General features: G+C 40.8%; 1 protein-coding gene across 1 annotated transcript in view; it reads left to right on the top strand.

Moving 5' to 3' along the window:
- T265_09947 (hypothetical protein) overlaps positions 1-17551 on the top strand; it is a gene marked incomplete at both ends in the record, with an annotated part of 88181 nt that extends 70630 nt beyond the window's left edge. Inside the window, one exon of the mRNA XM_009176177.1 lies at positions 17504-17551. Coding sequence (XP_009174441.1) covers positions 17504-17551 — 48 coding nt within the window. The remainder of the gene's footprint in view (positions 1-17503) is intronic.
- Positions 17552-18624: the final 1073 nt, after the last annotated feature.

Raw genomic sequence — 18624 nt, 5'->3', positions numbered from 1 at the left:
CAACGGTACACGGGGGAAAAATCACCGAGGAATACACGTCAAACAGATGGCATGTGGGTTTGTTTTGGCTTGTCTAGCCGGGCTAGGTTAGCGACCCGAGACCTAGTGAACTGATCGTGCGACAGGCTTCAGACTGAATTTAGTGATTATTGGTCGCGGAGATCAGGGATTCCACAGGTTACTTGTTAAAAGAAGGCACATAGAAATTTCAAACTGGTCGATGTATATGACTGGACGTTTCGGAATCAGAAACAGCTTATATATATATATATATATATATATAAGCTGTTTCTGATTCCGAAACGTCCAGTCATATACATCGACCAGTTTGAAATTTCTATGTGCCTTCTTTTAACAAGTAACCTGTGGAATCCCTGATCTCCGCGACCAATAATCACTAAATTCAGTCTGAAGCCTGTCGCACGATCAGTTCACTAGGTCTCGGGTCGCTAACCTAGCCCGGCTAGACAAGCCAAAACAAACCCACATGCCATCTGTTTGACGTGTATTCCTCGGTGATTTTTCCCCCGTGTACCGTTGAATTATTTTGCCACCTAATGTCGTTCCTTCGCGAAGTACTAAGTTGACTGAGGAAGCTCTGTTATGCGGTCTGTTATACGGCGTTTCTCTATTTTTCTAGGTCATACTCAGCAATTAGAGCTACCTCTTTTGACGGTTGATTTACGTATCTTTACAAACAACCTAAATCCCACTCGTCTAGACCCTTGGTTTTAAACTGACGATGAAACAAAATTCATGAATTATATTCACGTTCCCTGAAGGCATTCATATTTAGTCCTGATGAAATATGTTTGGGCGAATTTCTAATCTATAACAGATCTTCATATGCACGCTTTTGTTTTCGTGTACGGCACAACCACTTCTGCCATCAGAGTAAATAGCGACATGTGTTAGCTGGGTCCAAGCAAGTACTCGTTTATCAATATTCTAAGCACACCGTGTGAAGTATACACTATGGATGGCGGATGGTGCTCAAACTCTACTGTCGACAAATATATATATATATATATATATATATATACTGGTGTACACGAGGTGTTTTTCGGAGCCCTTACTTAACTCTGGACAGCCTCTCATTGGGCACACGCAGTTCAGGGTCAAAACAAATCTACGTGTCATCTGGTTAATGTGTGTTTTGTTCGCATTACTCCAATGTTTGATGCTGGCAATGACTTATCATTTTTGGAAGCCTCGTTAACTTGTTTAACTTTTTAGTTGGTCTTTCAGTTACACGAAGCAATAAATGTTTTGCTCTGCGTAATCAGAGCGCACGGTGAAAAATAGAATGACTGAACAATGTGGACGCAGTGTTAAGCACTCTTACCTTCCTTTGCTCTCTGGATATCTGTTGTGTTGAAAGGGATACTTTATAGCCGATGCACTTATATTTGTTTTTATTTCTGGCGCCAATAAATGCCTATCATAACTCTCAAAGATGATAAAATTGCTGTTGTAATGGTCCTAAAATGGTCCTTTGTGGCCTTGAAAAAAACCACTCGTTCTTGTGAATCTAAGAGGAGTAAATGTGAACCGTCATCGATAGTATGCCCATTATGCTCTCATGAAGATCCAATGTCCACGAGGTATATAGCTCATGTTTCGCGATATGGATATAAAACACTATTCCTCTTCAGTCTATACTGTAGCTGCTAATAAGTTAGTAGATCACTTATCAGCATTCTTCTGTTTTACTAAGTGTATTTAGATGAGATTTGTTTAGCCACATCGAGAAATAATGGAATGAAAGTTAGTCCCGCTTACATAATCACTTATTGTAATGTGATGTTTATGCCGCCTGGAAGATTACCATTGTACTTATTCGTTGTTTTTCCATTAATTTGGTCGCTGCGCAGCTAGGATCGCATAGGGCTGTTGAGATTCTGGGAAAACATTTTAGAACAATAAAGTGCAAGTTTATTGTTAATGAAGGAAGATCTTTGAAGTATCCCTCGGTCAATTTGACAGGTCTGAGTAGACCACTGCGGGCATTAAAAGGCAGCACCGCCCGGTTTCACCACATTTATATTCTAAATAAATGTTTGTTGCAAAATCTGTTTTTTCTGGATCCTTCTCTAATTTTCTTCTGCCATTCTGAGTTAGAAGAGGAAGTCATTTTGCTGAAAGAGTCTTGCCGTCAGAAAAGAGTACAGTTGGATTGATTGCATATAAGAGTTTGGGATTTCACTACATCAAATCAACAACGAGTATTTTAAAAATAGCCAAATTCTCTTATAAAACATCCTTGATACGTTACGTACGATTTCATTACTGTGCTGTCAATAGACTTATAGACATTCGTCTTCTCAGTACTCTAACGGGCTGCTTTTTAAATAAAAATTCCTGACAAATGCCTTATTTCCAAAGTTAAAATGTATCATTTTTGACCTAAAAACCAAAGTATTGATAATTCATTAAATCCTGATCGGCACACCAACGCTAAATTAGCACTACTTTTTTCGATCCACCAGTGTTTGTATGGAAACTATCTGAAGTGAAACCAAACATTTACCCAGTTTTAGATGGAAATCGCCAAAATCCATGTTTCTGTCATCTTATATACGGTGAAAGAATGCAATTGTTCTACCGCAATCTTATCTATGCATGACCACTCAAACAAGCGAATGTTAAAAATTTATTTAAAAAACAGATATCAGCCACTTTGCGATCCGTCGTTTCTTTTGTGAATAGGGTTATATAGTTTATAATTGAGCTCCCTAAATTGACGTAAAATCTGACGAACAAATCTTTGCTTATGAAATTACATTCTTCCTCCAATTTTCAACCCACTTCTGTCACCAAAAAATTCACTATGTTTGATTTTGGTTGGTTCAAGAACATTGCGGGTAATTATAAACCAAAACTGATATTTGCACGTATATGTGTTGATAAGGTACGCTTTGTGTACAGCATTAGTGCATCGGGTTCGAATAAAAATGTGAACCATATTCCATATTTCCTTACGCCGATCGCCGGATAATCGTATAGCTTACCCGCTGCATTAGACCCAGCTGTTTACACAAAAAGATAAGTTCATTTAGCCTCCATGATTCGTTTTTTGTTTGTATTCACCATTTTGCTAAATATTAGTTGGTGATCGTTGATTGCCATGGTTATCACCATTGTGGCATTCGATTTTCGTAGAAAAGGTCATACGTTAGGCGTTCTAGAAAACTCTGGAAGCAGACTTGCGACACAAACAGCGGTCAACGAGATGGACGTACGATTGTCCAAATATGCTACGGCTGCAAAATAGGATTGACATCGTTAAAAAATTGATTGTGTTGCTAACTGAATTAAACGGTAAAATGACAGTTTTCTGTTGCAGTCTTATATACTAGAGGTAGTGGACATAAGTGGTCCCTTGAAACTATGCATAAAGCTCACGTTGCAAGTTTAGTTTGGGCAACTCACCCACAGGTAGAAAAGCGCTCCAATCTGATCAAAGCAGCGGCATTTACGATGAAAATTATATATCCACTAAACAGGTACAGATCAAAGCAAAGTATTCTTAGCCTATTCTGCTCAGTGCCAGAGGTAGAAGAATATGTCATTTCTAATGTGTTTGAGATATTTCGCCAAAAATATTCTGCACTGCGCTGTTTACAAGCTAGTTTGACGTTTATGTGGGTGCGCAGTTAATGGGCCTCAGGTCAGATCAAATTAAGGTCCAACAGGATCACACACCTTAAAATAATGTGCGTTTAATATGTTTACTGCACCAAAACAGTAACCAGTCAATATTTTCCTAAAAACAAGGTAAGAAGTGCTATTCGATGATTCGCACTGTCTCAATTACGTGCAAAAGCAATAACAAAAAGAGTGTGTTTGGCCGTCGGTTGTATGTTGGTTTCGTGTCCGCCAGTGCCAAAGAAACAGGCCACTACAAAGCCATCTTAACTGAGGGTTTTCATCACTGGTTGAATTCGTCAGGCATTTTTTCTAACAACGGTGTTTATTGTAGTATCCTGGGTTAAAACATCCAGCTTTGGAAAAAATGATGCAGTTGGAAGCTAGCAGGTTTTTTCAGTGCTAAAAGCGTAGGATTCACGGTCGGTTGTGCGTATTTTGTCGACATCAGAATTTGGAATTTAGAGAAGAAGGGATCGCTTATGCGGATTAGTCCGTAGAAATTTCTCAATCTACTGAATCTATACGGGATTTTATTGCTGCATCTTGATCGTCTCAAACCTAAACAACAAGGGGATGCAGGCTCATTTTGTGGTCGTCTCCGTTAAGTTTACGGTTCCAAGAAGGCTTGAGCCCGGTTACGTAGCGTGTTGTGTAAATTCTTTGTCTAAATGCTGTCGCTACATCAAACGTGCAATGTACGTTTTCGTATATGTGACGCGAGATCCCAGCATAAAAATGTTTATCCATTATACAGTGGCAACAGTTTGTCAAACGATCAGTCACGTTTTGCACAGCCTGCAATCCATAAAATTAACTCATGCATTGCACTACCTACGCTTAGGTGAACAATCGACCTTCCTCATAGTAATGGACCTAGAGGTTGTAAGAGCTGTAATGTAACAGTCATGAAGTTTCCCAGATTTTTCAAAGTCTCCCGATATGCTTTAATCAATTCTTCTGTCCATTCTAATAACACATTTTTTCATTTTGATCAGCCATTGGTATGTCTGCAGTTCTATGGTGCAAACTACTTTGCACCACACTGCTGTACCTAAATTTATAGTGTTTTTCATATTTCAAGTTTCATACACTACAAATTGTATCATCGCCTTCTACGTGAATAATCCATGTGGTTAAATCTCCAGTTTCAGTCATTAATCTTCCGTAAAGATAAAGATGAAATCGCGAACCATTAATTTGGTCGACTTATCTTTGTCTTTGTACAAGTATACCACAGAAACTAAAATTATGGTAATACATTTAGTTAAGCCATGGGTTAGACGGTTTTGCAGTCCGAGTATCAGTATATCGCGAGAAGCAGTGTGTAGTCTATTGACGGCTTCTCATATGGTGCCGCACAATCTGAGATCAAACTGCTAGGCTCGACGAATAGAGGCTATTGGTATCTTCTTCAGTAGCAATCATATCCTGTCCTATATATGGACGTAGATAAAGTGCGGTTCGTCGCACGCAGGTGTATTGATTGCATTTCCGAAACGGTCAAAACAGTCACCTGATAGAAGAACCAGTTCTGGCTATAGAAACTCCGCCTTCGAACTCATATGGGCTTATACGAGCTTGTGACTAAGCAGCGTTGCATATAAGTGGACGCAAATGCAAAATATTTGATAGGCATTGGCCAAAGGGTTGTAATCACATTTTGAGCCTTCGGCGATCAACGCGTACCACAAAGGCCGTGAAGTTAAGTAGATTTAGTGCGGCGCCCAAAATCATACCAATCAAGGACCGATGAAAAGACCATAAAAGAGATATTTACCATTTATCACTAACCAGTGTCTGGGTTAACATATAGGTGAACCTTTCTCAGGTTACTTCCAAAGACTTGCCACATTCTAACGGACAATAAAGCAGATATGTCTTAGTTATGACGAAAAAAGACAATGGTTTCTTGTTTGAAACGTATTTTACTCGGATATTATGTAATCTACACTCATATCATGAAAGTTGGTCATTGTTTCATGTTTGTTTGTTTGTGTCAAGCTGCTCGACTAGTAGCAGTTGTACACAGGTTACGAAGGCCAAAATGGTATGTTTACGGATTCTCACAAAATTTGAATGGCTTGATAAATTGGCTTACTTTGATCAAATTCTGTGGGGCGTATAGATGTGCAAATTAGAGAGAGGCGAGTCCGTAATATGTTTGAGGAAAGTCGCATCCATTCTGGATGCAACTATGCATACAAAAAACAGTGTTTCAAAGTGGTTGTGCAATGTCGTCCAAGGTATACGTCTTCCTATCGTCTACCGCGTCTATACTTGAGAGACCGTAGGACGCTCCGGCATATTCGCGGATCCCTGGACCACCACATTTTTCAGGCTTTCAAATTTTTTCTTCAGATAGCTTTTGTATGAGGTTGGCTTTGCTATAGAGGTGAATGTCGGTAGCTCAGATGGTTGCTGGTTGGTACGCTGAGCTGAGCAATTCGATTGCAAACGTTTTACAACCAATCAAGGTGACCTCATCAGTTAACTGACGCAACAGTGAATGATATGTAAAATTCAAGTAACCTTCATTGGAAGGATTTTCTGCAGATTTTGATGAACACAGCGGGCAATACGCTGCGGAGAGTATGAGCCAATTTGTTGTGTGCTCGGTTGCCTACATTTGTGACTCCATGAGTGATGCAGGTTTGGTTTCAGATGGAAGCATACAGAGTTTCTCAAACCAGACTACTCAGTAGATAAACGACTAACAGACGCAGGTTCTTGGTCTTCCAAGCTGGCGGATGGATTTGGGGGGGTTGACTTTTGGCCTAAGGATATGTGATAATGTAGTAGTATGCCGCCGCCTCGTCGTCAAGTTTCTGATTCGAAGGACTTGAGTAGCGGCATTATTTATCCAACTATCTAGGCGTAGTCACCCTCACAGCATTCCAGCTCGCATTCAGTCATCAACACTACAACTAAAACGATTATCATGCCACATTGGCCATCGTATGTATCCTTTAATTTCTGCAAGAGGCAGTTTTGATAGACCAGAACGTGCTTTTGCTGACTTTCAGTTGTACCCATTTTGCTCGACCCAAACCCAATGTAAATACTCCCTATGCAGGCCCTATATCCAAGACCGACTGCATTGTTTGCATTTCAGTAGCTCCTATGAGTCTGAAGCGGTTAACAACCGTGAACAACGCAAAGCTATATTCAAACCCCGCAAGCTATTATGCCTAATTTCCTTTCATGTTTGTAGACCAAAAAAGCAGTACAACAAGCAGTTATTGCCGTTACGTTGGATTATTTCTGCATTAGTATGTTTTGTCTGTGAGAAACAATAATTCAGAACGCTACTACCTTTGTTAAAATGACTGATCTCTCGCTCTGTTCTCACTGGCGGCTGCCCAAATCAGGTGAGGCAGAAACCCATGCAGATAAGTGTCCCGGAGGGAGAGTGTCTACTTAATTGATGGTTGCCTTTGAGCTTTCCGTTTAGAAGCTTGTGCCGCTCACAGGTCGTTCATTTGCGATAACAATTTTTTGAAACTGGACAACAATTGACTACCTAGTGTCCACATGCCTACCTGCAGAACAAATACAGACCACTATGGGTATGCGCCTTGCACCTTCAAAGTGCAAAGTCATTCTCTAGATCGTGCAGTCCCTGACCGTGTCCTTTGCAATTCGGAGAGAAGCACTGAAGGAGATAGAGACGTTTGTCTAACTCGGTGGTTATACTAGCCCAAGGGAATTGTACCCGATGAAGTCAATGCCGACAGGTTGATCACCCAAAACAATTTGCTGATTTGTTTCACTTGCGGCATCACAAAATGGGATACAATAAGGACTATATTGCTGTATGCTTAGGATGCATGGCCTCAGTGGACACAAAATGTAAGATTCATTTAGGTATTCGGACCATCAAGTTCGTAGGGGCCTTGCCGGTATCCGACTGTAACAACAAATCAATAACAAACGAAGTTGAAAAGGGTTATTTTGTCTTGCAGTAGGTACTTTAGTCAGGGAGAATAAGAGCCGACGTCAGCTGCAATGGCCTGGTCGTTTGTTATGCACAGTGAATTATCACGTGCCGAGGTTCTTTCTGCTGCCTTCATAATGGTGCAAGCTGTAAACTGGACAACATGTAACTTGTCATGAAGAGATTACAGGCAGATGGGGTGTTGTCCGTCTTCCAGAATTTGATACCTGGCCCATTCATGACCTGGCTAGAAAAATTGTGTGAAATATCGTCTAATAGATACTTGTGGTTTTCATGGTGTCCGTTAGTCTCCATGTAGTCTGATAGTGTTTTGCGAGTCAATACCTCAAGATGCTTGAGATGGGCTGAAGACAGGTTCATCCTTTACACAACTTTTCCTCTTCTTTTCACTTTAAGGGCCTGTTTATGGTTAAAAGAGATTTATGTTTGTATGGTAGCAAAGAGTCAGCGTCAACACCGGTGGCATCGCTCTGCTCACGCTAACCATCAACGAGCACTTATGAAATTGTCTAAAAATGATACGTCATTCTGAAATATTTTGAACGCATGCACTGAGCTTCCCCCGCGCTTACATGAGTCTTAGTATGTCATAAGCACAAAACACATGGATGCGCTGGTACCTGACATATTGATGATAGTAATGTGGTGTTGACACACACGAAACACTAATCTATGAGTTTTAGGGTGCAAACTTGAGGTGACCTATAACCTATGTTTAGTCAGTTGGCAAATATCTTCATTTCTTCAGGAAGTGAATTCTGTGGGTTTGTAAATCCATTCGCGTGTTCTCAAACAGCCGGATTTCACGTACTAAAATGTAGCTCCAAGTGAATCTTATGAAAACAACTGCTACTGCAGCGTAGCAAGCTTGGATTCAAATAAGCTTAAGGTTTGCTGAAAAGCTCATTAGCCTAGATTAAAAACAGGATTGAAAAAGTCGGAGTATTTAAGAGATTATCAGCAAAGTTAAGGGTGAATCCTTAATCGAAATGTCAGAGGTATGCCAATATAAATTGGCGCAAATTTTATCGGTATAGACCACTTACCTTCGACCGTAAAGGCGCTGTCAACTAATAGTGGGAAGCAAGAGGAAAATAGTAAATAAGGCCATTTGGGATTAATTATGTTCCGCAGCAATAAGCAAACAGTTTGGAAGTTCCGAGATAAATCCAAACAGTTTTAGAGGAAACAAGCTGAGACAGTCTTGCTTAGGTACCTTAAAACCCACCAAATTTTATTACGTTTACAACCCGCTGGGATGATGCTGTTATACACAACTAAGATTATAAACGTGTACATAGCACAAAATCTAATCCGTGATACCCAACGATTCGAAATCATTTACTGCAGCATGCAAGTCACTTGGAAGCTGGTTTCAGCCCTCGGAACGTGAACAGCGTTGATGAATTAGGCAGATTATTAGATGAATATTTTTCTCTGGGGAAAAAATAATTCGAGCCTCAGAAGAGGAAAAGTAGCACATCCTACAACTTTTTATCTACTACATGAAAACGGGCTTTTGCGAAATTCAAAATTAATCTAAAGCTATCACCACAAAGAGCCTGTATTCCTAAGAAATTTTCAAGTATTCTATTTGATTAGTTTTTTCTAATCAAGCACCAGTTAGACGGTCATTAGCATCCACACAGCACACGCAAAATCGAACATATTTACTATCCATTATTTTTCCGTCTGCGGACTGTAATTTGATAAATCGAGAAACGCCTAAATCTTGGTGACTCTGCCGCAGTGTTTTGTTCGCTCATTTCATTGGGCGCGGTAATTTTTGAGTCAATTTTTTATGGTTAACCGTTGAAGTACGGATATAAATATCCCCACTAGGCATATTCCCTTTGAACCACATCGGTTTGATAAAGCGGTAAATTCAAGCTGAGGGGGTTTATGGAGAATTCAGGTGAAATTCTAGCTCAATGCCGTGAAGGGCCCGAACGTAAGGCTCATAGCACTTGCCACTGAGTTAGCTCAGAAAGAGCATGTTTGAGTATCTGATCACTAACAAGCAACCCCTGTCAACTCATCCAAAAAACGTTCTTGGTATAACTGCTTAGCGTTGCTGGAGCCTCCCCTTCTGGGGAAATTATTGGAGACGAGAAACTATAGCAAAATAACGTTTAATCGCATTCCCCTTCTACTGCACTACTGAGCACCAGGCAGTTGCTAGATGGCAAGGAAATGTGAGGAAGCTTTTCTGAAACATGAAGTTACTTTGTATTATCCGTAATTGGCAATTTAAATAAAGTTGCGGAATCCCAAACACTTTTTGTGCACACAGTGTGCAGTAAAAGTACAAGGAACAGCCAACTACGTTGTATTTATTGTACATGCAGTTTGAGTTCAACTCTGACGGTACAGTGAATCACTTTTCCTAAGTGCGGTCCGAAAATGCATTTTATGGCAACAGTCAGATTATTCCTTCTTGTGACTACTTTCTGTGGCATGTTGCTTACCAACGAACTGCGTCCGTTATTTATGTCAATATTTTGAAACAATAAATTTAAGATTGAAGTAAGATCAGTTTTTTCAACTGGTTTGGACATCACTACAATAAACGCTCAGGAGGAACGTTCAACCTACTGATAAAAATGCGACAGATCGACTGAGAATCTTGAGCGCATTTGCTGCTCTTTCTATCGCATAGCACATGTGACAGTAAACAAGAAAATTAGTACCTTGAAGAAACATGAACAAATAATGCTTACCACTGAGAAACAGTGCAGACAGTATCATAATCAATGCCGATGGTCCGGCCCTTCCTGTCTTGTGAATCTGCATTATGTCGTTTGTAAGACGGTTTAGCCCATACATCCGTTCATCAGTCTTATATAGTGAGCGGTCTGAAGTGCACACAAACCAAAAGTGCAGTTCAAATGGCTCGCTATTATTCTACTGCTATTGGGTATGCATGAATGTTAAGCGTATCCAGCAAGGATAATGAATAAATACACACTAATATGACTACTAAACGATCCGCATATACTGGAAAAAGAAGCTGAATGGTTTTTTTTGCAATGTACTGCTCATAAGGTTCCTGAAAACCCATCGACAGCCCATGACCGATTTCGTCCAATTTAAGGCTCATCAGGTAAGCGCAGTCCCCGGGTTTCCGTCAACCTTATGTTCTACTTGGAACCAAATTGCCCGAGATTCGGGAATATACACTCATTTGCAAACTAATTCGGTTTTTCGATAGACTCACCTGGAGCCCAGCTGAATCTCTCGTTTGTGATGTTCTCAGGCAACTGAATGTGCTACACCAGGCTGCCTCATGTTTCAGTCGCTACGATATTCGAGATATCGTGATACATGTATATCTTTGTCTGAGAACATCACAAACGAGAGATTCGGCTGGGTTCCAGGTGAGTCTCTCGAAAAACCAAATTAGTTTGCAAATGAAGCTAAATGGTTGCGAGCTAATAAGAGAGTGGCTGCAAATATCTTTGTACCAAATCGATCCTGTTACAAACTTCTTTCTGACAACCATCCAAAGTAACCCTGGAATAATGCCTAGGTAAATGAACATATAGGCATCTAGGTACTCCAGAATCAATGTGACCATGAAGCGTGTGGGTGCACAGATTGAACAAAAGATTTTGGACTACAACAAGATTACTTTGATAGCTGAAACATGAAGGACGAACTTACTGAACGAAAATTGAACGGGCATACCAGTGTGACCAAAAAACGTTGAGAAAACTAAAGCTCGTTGATGCCCTGTTGAAATTGGTGCACTCATACATTATTCTATTATGATTTAAACATCTCTTTGAAAACATTCGTAACTTGTGGCTTCAACGTCGGTCAAACCAGAAAGTCAGTGGCCAAGTTTAGATTGGTGGGAATACAAGCCGCTTTACAGTCTGAAAGCTCGAATCCAGACTAACCTACATCTACCACGTCCGTCTTCCATCGGCCACCCATTCCTGGCTGTCCACACCAGGCCGTTCAATTCCGACCAGAGAAGCCACAGTTCGCGCGCACACGTATGCGATACAACTCAGCGGGCAATTAGAATGTATCTATTATTGCAGAGCAGCAGCGTTTTGATGAATGATACTTAGTAAATTAGCGAATCGGATCAATACAACCAATGGCACCTGCTTAAACTATTAGCACACTGAGCACAAATTGCTTCGGAAAGCGTGTAAAATTAGACCGAATTGCAAGATCTATCTAAAATCTATTTGCTGTTTAAGGTTCCAGGCCTGGACGGCCGGAACATGGATCCCGCTGAAGTATTCCGCTTCTATTTGGGTACTACAGCTCAAAATGAGGGCGTGCAAAATTATCTGAGACCCGAAAATCGGTAGCATTAATTTCGGATCACTCGGTTCCATACATTTACCCTAGGAAATAAAAGATCGACGCGTAACGGTGGTGTGAAATATGTCGTTCATTTGGAAAGAAATTACTCTCCACAGCACAGTCATTCATTTAGAAATGCGTTTGTAGACAAGCGTCAAAACACTTAAGCTTACTTGGATTTGTATTTTAACTCTGACTAGCAGGTACCCGGAAATATCGTCCCCTTAATGGTGATAATCTCGTCAGCCATTTATTTCATGCAATTTACATAGGCTATCCGCAAGACATTTTGACCGAAGTTTCTGGCCAGGGGTTGTCCTGAAACAGGGAAAGATTGTCGGATTACATTGATATTTACCGACGTATTCACTGTTAACCCACGGTAGTCCGAATGCATGGAGGCCGGGAACAAGCTTCTGCACTCCCGCCGACTCAATCCCACCATTTTTAGTTTTAAGTCATAGGTCCCGATTTCGACACCACATTCTGGTACACAAAACTAGTGTGTGATAGTCTCACAATGCAGGAAGAAGTAGCTGATCACTTACTGCAGACCGTGAAGTCAGTTTCGGATTCAAGCTGAAACTGTGCACTATAATACACTAAATACGTCAGTAGATCATTCCCAATAATGTCCTGCATTTGAGTAACATGCCTAAACAAGTGTTAATATTTACTCTATGTTGACGCCTGGGATGTTATCTTCTGGCATCTTCTAAGATTGAAAAAAGTAAGAAAATGAAGTAAATCACATGGAGTTCAGTACAGAATTGCGTATGGGTGGACAGTGAGTAATCTGCTCAGCTGAAGGCAATTCCTATTTCCTATGCGAAATCTGTGCGATTTCTTGTACCATAATCCTTTCCGCGCACCGGATTACGATTTCAGAAGTACATCCAAATCTAAATTCATTCACAAACAAAACACAAACTGGATCATATGATCCATGGTTGCTGCGCGTTTCTGGATCAAATGTGTTCTACTTCCAACACTTGTTTTGCCTAAAAGTTCAAGTGCCTGGGCACAAATTTCAGAGGTTTCCCGTGCAGTAAAACAGAACATGTGATCAGACTGCACAAAACTGGTCTGAGACGTTCACGAAAACACCTGGTAATAAAACGCACGGGCCTCGATTAATGTCCTGACGGTTCCTGTGTAGAATATGTGGTTTATTTTTGCACCGCATTACTGCATGCATGATTTTGAGTTGGATCACCACCACTTGTTATACCTGGTCAGGAACACGCGGTAAAGCAAGAAGCGCCTAGTGCAAATGAGCTGCTTGTCATTTGTATTCTTCGGGGTTAGCCGAAATATAGCTAGCTATTGCCTATAAGCAAATGATTCGGTAAGTAATATACGTAGACTTTAAAGTGCAATCTTCCAGAAGCAAGTGAAGTTCAGTCCCCGGCGATGCACTGCTGATAATCATCAATAAGTATGAAACGCGAATAACTGCTCCTGAAGAGAAAGAGGACTGTTCCAACAACTTAAAACACCGAATAATTAAAAAGTGCTGATAAAATATTGAACCCTTCAGTCCAAACTTGCTAAACTAGATGGCCGAATTAGAGCATTCTATCTCATGTTCCCATTTACCAGATAGCAGACCAACATGAGAATGTGGATGAAATATTAGCATGAATTCATCCAGTTACATCTCCACTGCAAATAAATAGTAGGCTGTGTAGTCGTTGGTTTTAATCATTCGGCTACCTAAAGCACGGCAGCTGACAGACCGAAAACATAAAATGCTGACCAGCATCACCGCATAACTACAAAGTGATGTCGGTAAGCCACAGAGTGAGTTATTCTAAATGACAGTGAATCTAAAGAGAAAGTGGACGAAAGAAAGTTAATGGCTAATTATTTCACCATTCAGTCCACTGGTAAGTGAAGTTCTCAAGCTGTCGTAGTGACTCTATCCCAACACGGGTTCCTGACAGTAAACTGAATGAATGACGTTTGTGGGTTTGTCAAAAGTATGTAGATTTTATAGATAGGTTCAGCATTTAACTGAGGTCTTTTTCTTACCCACAGAGTATTACATGACATTTACTGAATATATCATTACAAAATATCCTATAGGTTTGAACGTGACACAGGAAAGCAGACAACCTGTTCCTTTTAAGACTAAGCCTGGACTGATGCCACATTTCCACCTACAGAAATATAGCTTGATTTGCAGTCCATCTGTTTATTTGTAATTTTTCGGAGGACACTCTTGCCGTGAGTCAAAACCCGCACGTAACTTTGCTACTGCGAAACATATTAGGAAATGAATGAAGTTTGTCGGAAAGTGTAATTCGTATCAGTTCAAAGCAGGGTGAATGTAATTCCACTTGACTGTTGGGAACATTTCAAGAGCCAAGCTTAGTAATTTGTATTAAGTATCTACTCATCTTGCAAACGACCGTGGATGTTGAATAGATGGGTATATTCGTAGTGCGAGCGGACTTGGGGTTTTCACCATAGACTTACTCTTCTTGTTAAAGCCAGCCTGTGTTGCAAAGCCGAGAAGCACTGTACAGCTCTGTCATCCGTGGTAGGAATCGTCAACAGTAAACAGTCTACCACAACCCGTGGAGATTCAGACAGTTCCAAAATACTGCTTTTCAACATTTCAGCATGTATTTACCTCACTTGCGGGATCAAAACTCAAATGGAAATTCCAAATCCTATACACGCTACCGGAAGTCAAGTGGCTTCGATGAAGAATAATTTCACAAGAGTAGAGAAACTTTTATCCGAGAAGTTGTTATCCGAGTAGCCAGCTAGCACGCGACCACGTGAGGTAGTTTCCGGGTTTGGAAGGTGAGTAGGGCTATGATCCACCCTATTGCGAATTAAAAACAATGCCGCTCAGCCGCTTGAAATTGAAGACATATGTATTCAAACAACAGCAACAACCCGCAGTCTGGGGACCGCGGGTTCCAGACTGGATTTTCATGTCGATGATTCGCACTGGGGACGAAAGAGTTCTACAGTACGGTGTAGACTGGCTTCAGCTGAGCGACGGGACTCTAACTGAAAATACATGGATAGTTCGATGACAAATTTTGCACCAACTAGTCCTGCGCGAAATGACCGTTTTGATAGAGAAAACGGCCGATGCGATGATAACTGTACAGGTTGGGTAAACCTCGTTCTCGGTGCACCTTATTTTGCAGATACTATTCGGTCAGAGGACGAGAATGGTGAGAAATATTAGAAATATTTGTAGAACGCGCTGAAAAGTATTTTCGCTTCTGGCGAAAACTGATGGCATTTGCTCTTCCTTAACTCCCCTTGAGAGTAGATTAGTTCCCCAGATAGCATTTATCGGAATTTGTGGTGTTGTCTATGTAAACACCGTTCTTACGGTTCTTATTCTTCACCCAAATGAATAGCCCAAGAAAAACTTCGGTAATCTCCCATCATGTGCAAACCCGAAGTCCAAACGCACTCGGTTGGAAGACTCAAATGACACCCAGAGCTGGAGCACTGTGGTCTCGACTCTCACACAATAATAAATCATGCAGACAAAGTGACCTCAGAGTTATTAGACATTGGCTCGCAACTGGTTAACGCAAGTTTAAACGTCTATTTGTCTCATTTGAAAAAGAAGATGGAGGCCTAGGTACGGGTTTGCTTCTTCACATACTAGAGAGGATGGTTCCTGGTATAGTAAAAAACAACGGTCGAAGACGAAGAGGAGTACCAAAACTGCCAACCAATCCGTGGGTTTCAGGTGACGTATTTCTAAACAACCTTGATGGTAAAGGAGAGTCGTGAAAAAGTGGTTCAGCTGGAATCCTTTTGACTAGTTCGTTGAAAAAATGAAATAAGAGTGAGTTCACTTCGCGAATTTCGATTTTTGGGTTGAGAAATTTAACGGAATCTTGAGAATCGTGCCGAAGAAGGATGCGACCGTTGAAGAGCTGTCAAACAGCTTTCAGCAATCTTGTGAATAGTATACATTTATGATACTATACTGCCAACGATTTTTGGGTTGAGAAATTTAACGGAATCTTGAGAATCGTGCCGAAGAAGGATGCGACCGTTGAAGAGCTGTCAAACAGCTTTCAGCAATCTTGTGAATAGTATACATTTATGATACTATACTGCCAACTCTCGAATAACCAACCAACTGAAACATGAGGCGGCCTGGCACAACAGATTCGGCTACAGAATTACAAAGACTGGAGATTCAACTGGAATTCAGCCGAGAGTCCGTCTAAAACCGATTTGTCATTCAAACACGTGTATATGGCAAATAGCTAGAATAGTTATCCACCGACACCATCAGTTAGCCAACTGCTAACACACTATTACGCAGGCCAACAAAATGGTCTTTGACACATTAGACATTAAACACAGATTTAAAGTAGACTGACACTTGTATACCTTGAGTACTTATTTTTTGAGTAAGTAGTATATCTTTACTCAGAGTTTCATTTGTTCGACAGTTTTGCGCTCTCCTGCAGAAAAGTCTACAAAATAAATTTTCGAACGTTACTGAACTACGTGAAACACTTAAAGTTTGAGGAGCAAATCATTCTATTATACCATGGTGTGTAAACTACTGGCATGCATGAAGTATAAGATTGATTGGTTTAGTGCAAACTATCTTCACGTCAAAGCTGACTCTATTCTCATTCACTGGAGGTGGTTTGCCTGGTTAACTGTAAGTTGTGACCGGGAAACACTTGGTCTGAAATAGGCGTACACTTGCTCCTGTCAGAATTCCCGTCGCGCAGCTCTTATCAATCACTTACTTGCTCTATCACGTCTTATGTTAGAGATAATCAGTTGGTGGTGTTCGGTAACGCAAACGGCATTATCGCTGCTTAAACGATGCCCTGTGGTTTTACGTAGGCTGGAGTGTATAGCCAGTTAAAGCTTGCAAAATGACGGGCACATTAAATGCATGAGTTCAAAGGCTACTATTTTCCTGTAGAACCTGTATTCAACGTGAACAACCTCATCGGTGTGTCCGATTTGCACTGTCCTCAAAGTTATTTGCGTATAAACTCGTGAGTTGCAGCCAAATGAGTCATGTGAGAATGCTCAGAAGCGTTTAGCAGACTCCAAAGATGAATGGCCTCGTGGCACTAGCGATATTCTTGGAAGATTCTACTCTTGTTGAGAAGTTGTGCTGCACAAAGTACAGCCGATACTGGATGGTTCGATGGAGTACTGGTGCTGTGTACACGCGCACAAATTCACTGAACGACAAATACAGAGTCTTTGGCTGATTGTAGCCGTCTGAAAGTACCAAACACTCACAAAGGAAACCTCCAATCCAAATGCCAGACCTTATAATGCGACTTGAGTAAGTGCAGCCAAATAAACAACAAAGTATAGAATGATGCAAACCGCATCCGGGATCATAAATCTTCTGTCTGCGTACTGACACTGTTTTTCTTCTCCATTAAGCTTCCCAGGAAGAAATCAATAAGAGCTGCAATACATGGACAGCAATGGCTTAGCAACAGCAGCTCTAACGTTCCATCTGCATGACTAGAAATTTGACACCAGATGACGTGTCTGAAGTCATTGAAACAAATACAGTGATTTTTCATTTTTGTTTAGCTTTTTTTGTCTCCTCACCAATTGGAAGAGTTCCTTGATGAAGATTAGCTTTCCTCCGAAATTATTACGTCCTACTTAGTAAGGGAGGGCTCTGTGAAACATCGAGCAATACAGTCGTCTTTATCAACGTTTAATACGAGGTAAACTAAAACGTACAATAATTCGATAAGAGGCTTGTGGGAGAAAGGAAAATGCCATCAAGCCTACATAGTTTGCATAATTGGATTAGCTAAATTGACGGTTCTAGAGTTCTCGCTTGTCTACGGAATTTTTATCGCACGATCATTGCACAATGCTTTAACAGATGGCGCCCCACGTTTAACGCAAAAATAATCCATAAGACAATAGCAATTGCTGCCTCGAATCAGAACTATCAATGAGGGTTTTCCGCAGATCACAATGTGCGGTACCGGATTCAAAGTTCCGGGTAAAGCTACAAACCCAGACTGATTATTAAGGCAGAACTCTCCAAGAAAATGGATTTTTTCCAAATTCCTTTTGGGAATAACAGGAAACTGGAACCTTAAATCACAGGCACATTACTACCAAGAACAAACGTATGAAGCCCACCATATGTCATTTCGAAAAACATCACATATTAGGGGAAATCCTTTTGCAGGCTGTAAATGCGTTGGTCTAAAAGCTATCACTGTACATTCATCCTTCAAACTCTATGGGGCTTTATGATGCAACACTGCGTCCCAAAACGAACAGGACGATACCGATCATGATGGACTAACAGCAAACGTATATAGGAATTTCAGAACCAAATGGCACCAATTCACCTAACACAGACTGTCACATAGAGTGGCAGATAATACGCTATTACTATCGAAGAATGTCTTGCTTTTCCGAGGCTCCCGATCAATTAAAGGAGGTTTGTTCTGAACAGCACATACTGTTTATCCAACCGCCACTCACTTTTGAAATCGCTTTTTTTCGCGAAATGCTTTACTTTACACGAATTTAGCGTCACAACTGAAAACAGCACCAGTCACCTACTTAATGCTTACTGCGGGGGAAATTCCCGACCACAGTCCAAACAAAATACCCGGGCAGTTAGTCTAGACCTGTCGTTTACTGCTGTTAAAAGTAGATACGAAAACTGGAGTTTGAATTTC

This window comes from Opisthorchis viverrini (assembly GCF_000715545.1).
Source record: "Opisthorchis viverrini unplaced genomic scaffold opera_v5_331, whole genome shotgun sequence".
In the NCBI taxonomy this organism is placed as follows: Eukaryota; Metazoa; Platyhelminthes; class Trematoda; order Opisthorchiida; family Opisthorchiidae; genus Opisthorchis; species Opisthorchis viverrini.
The sequence above is the reverse complement of the archived record's forward strand: the minus strand, read 5'-3'. Positions and strand labels throughout refer to the sequence as shown.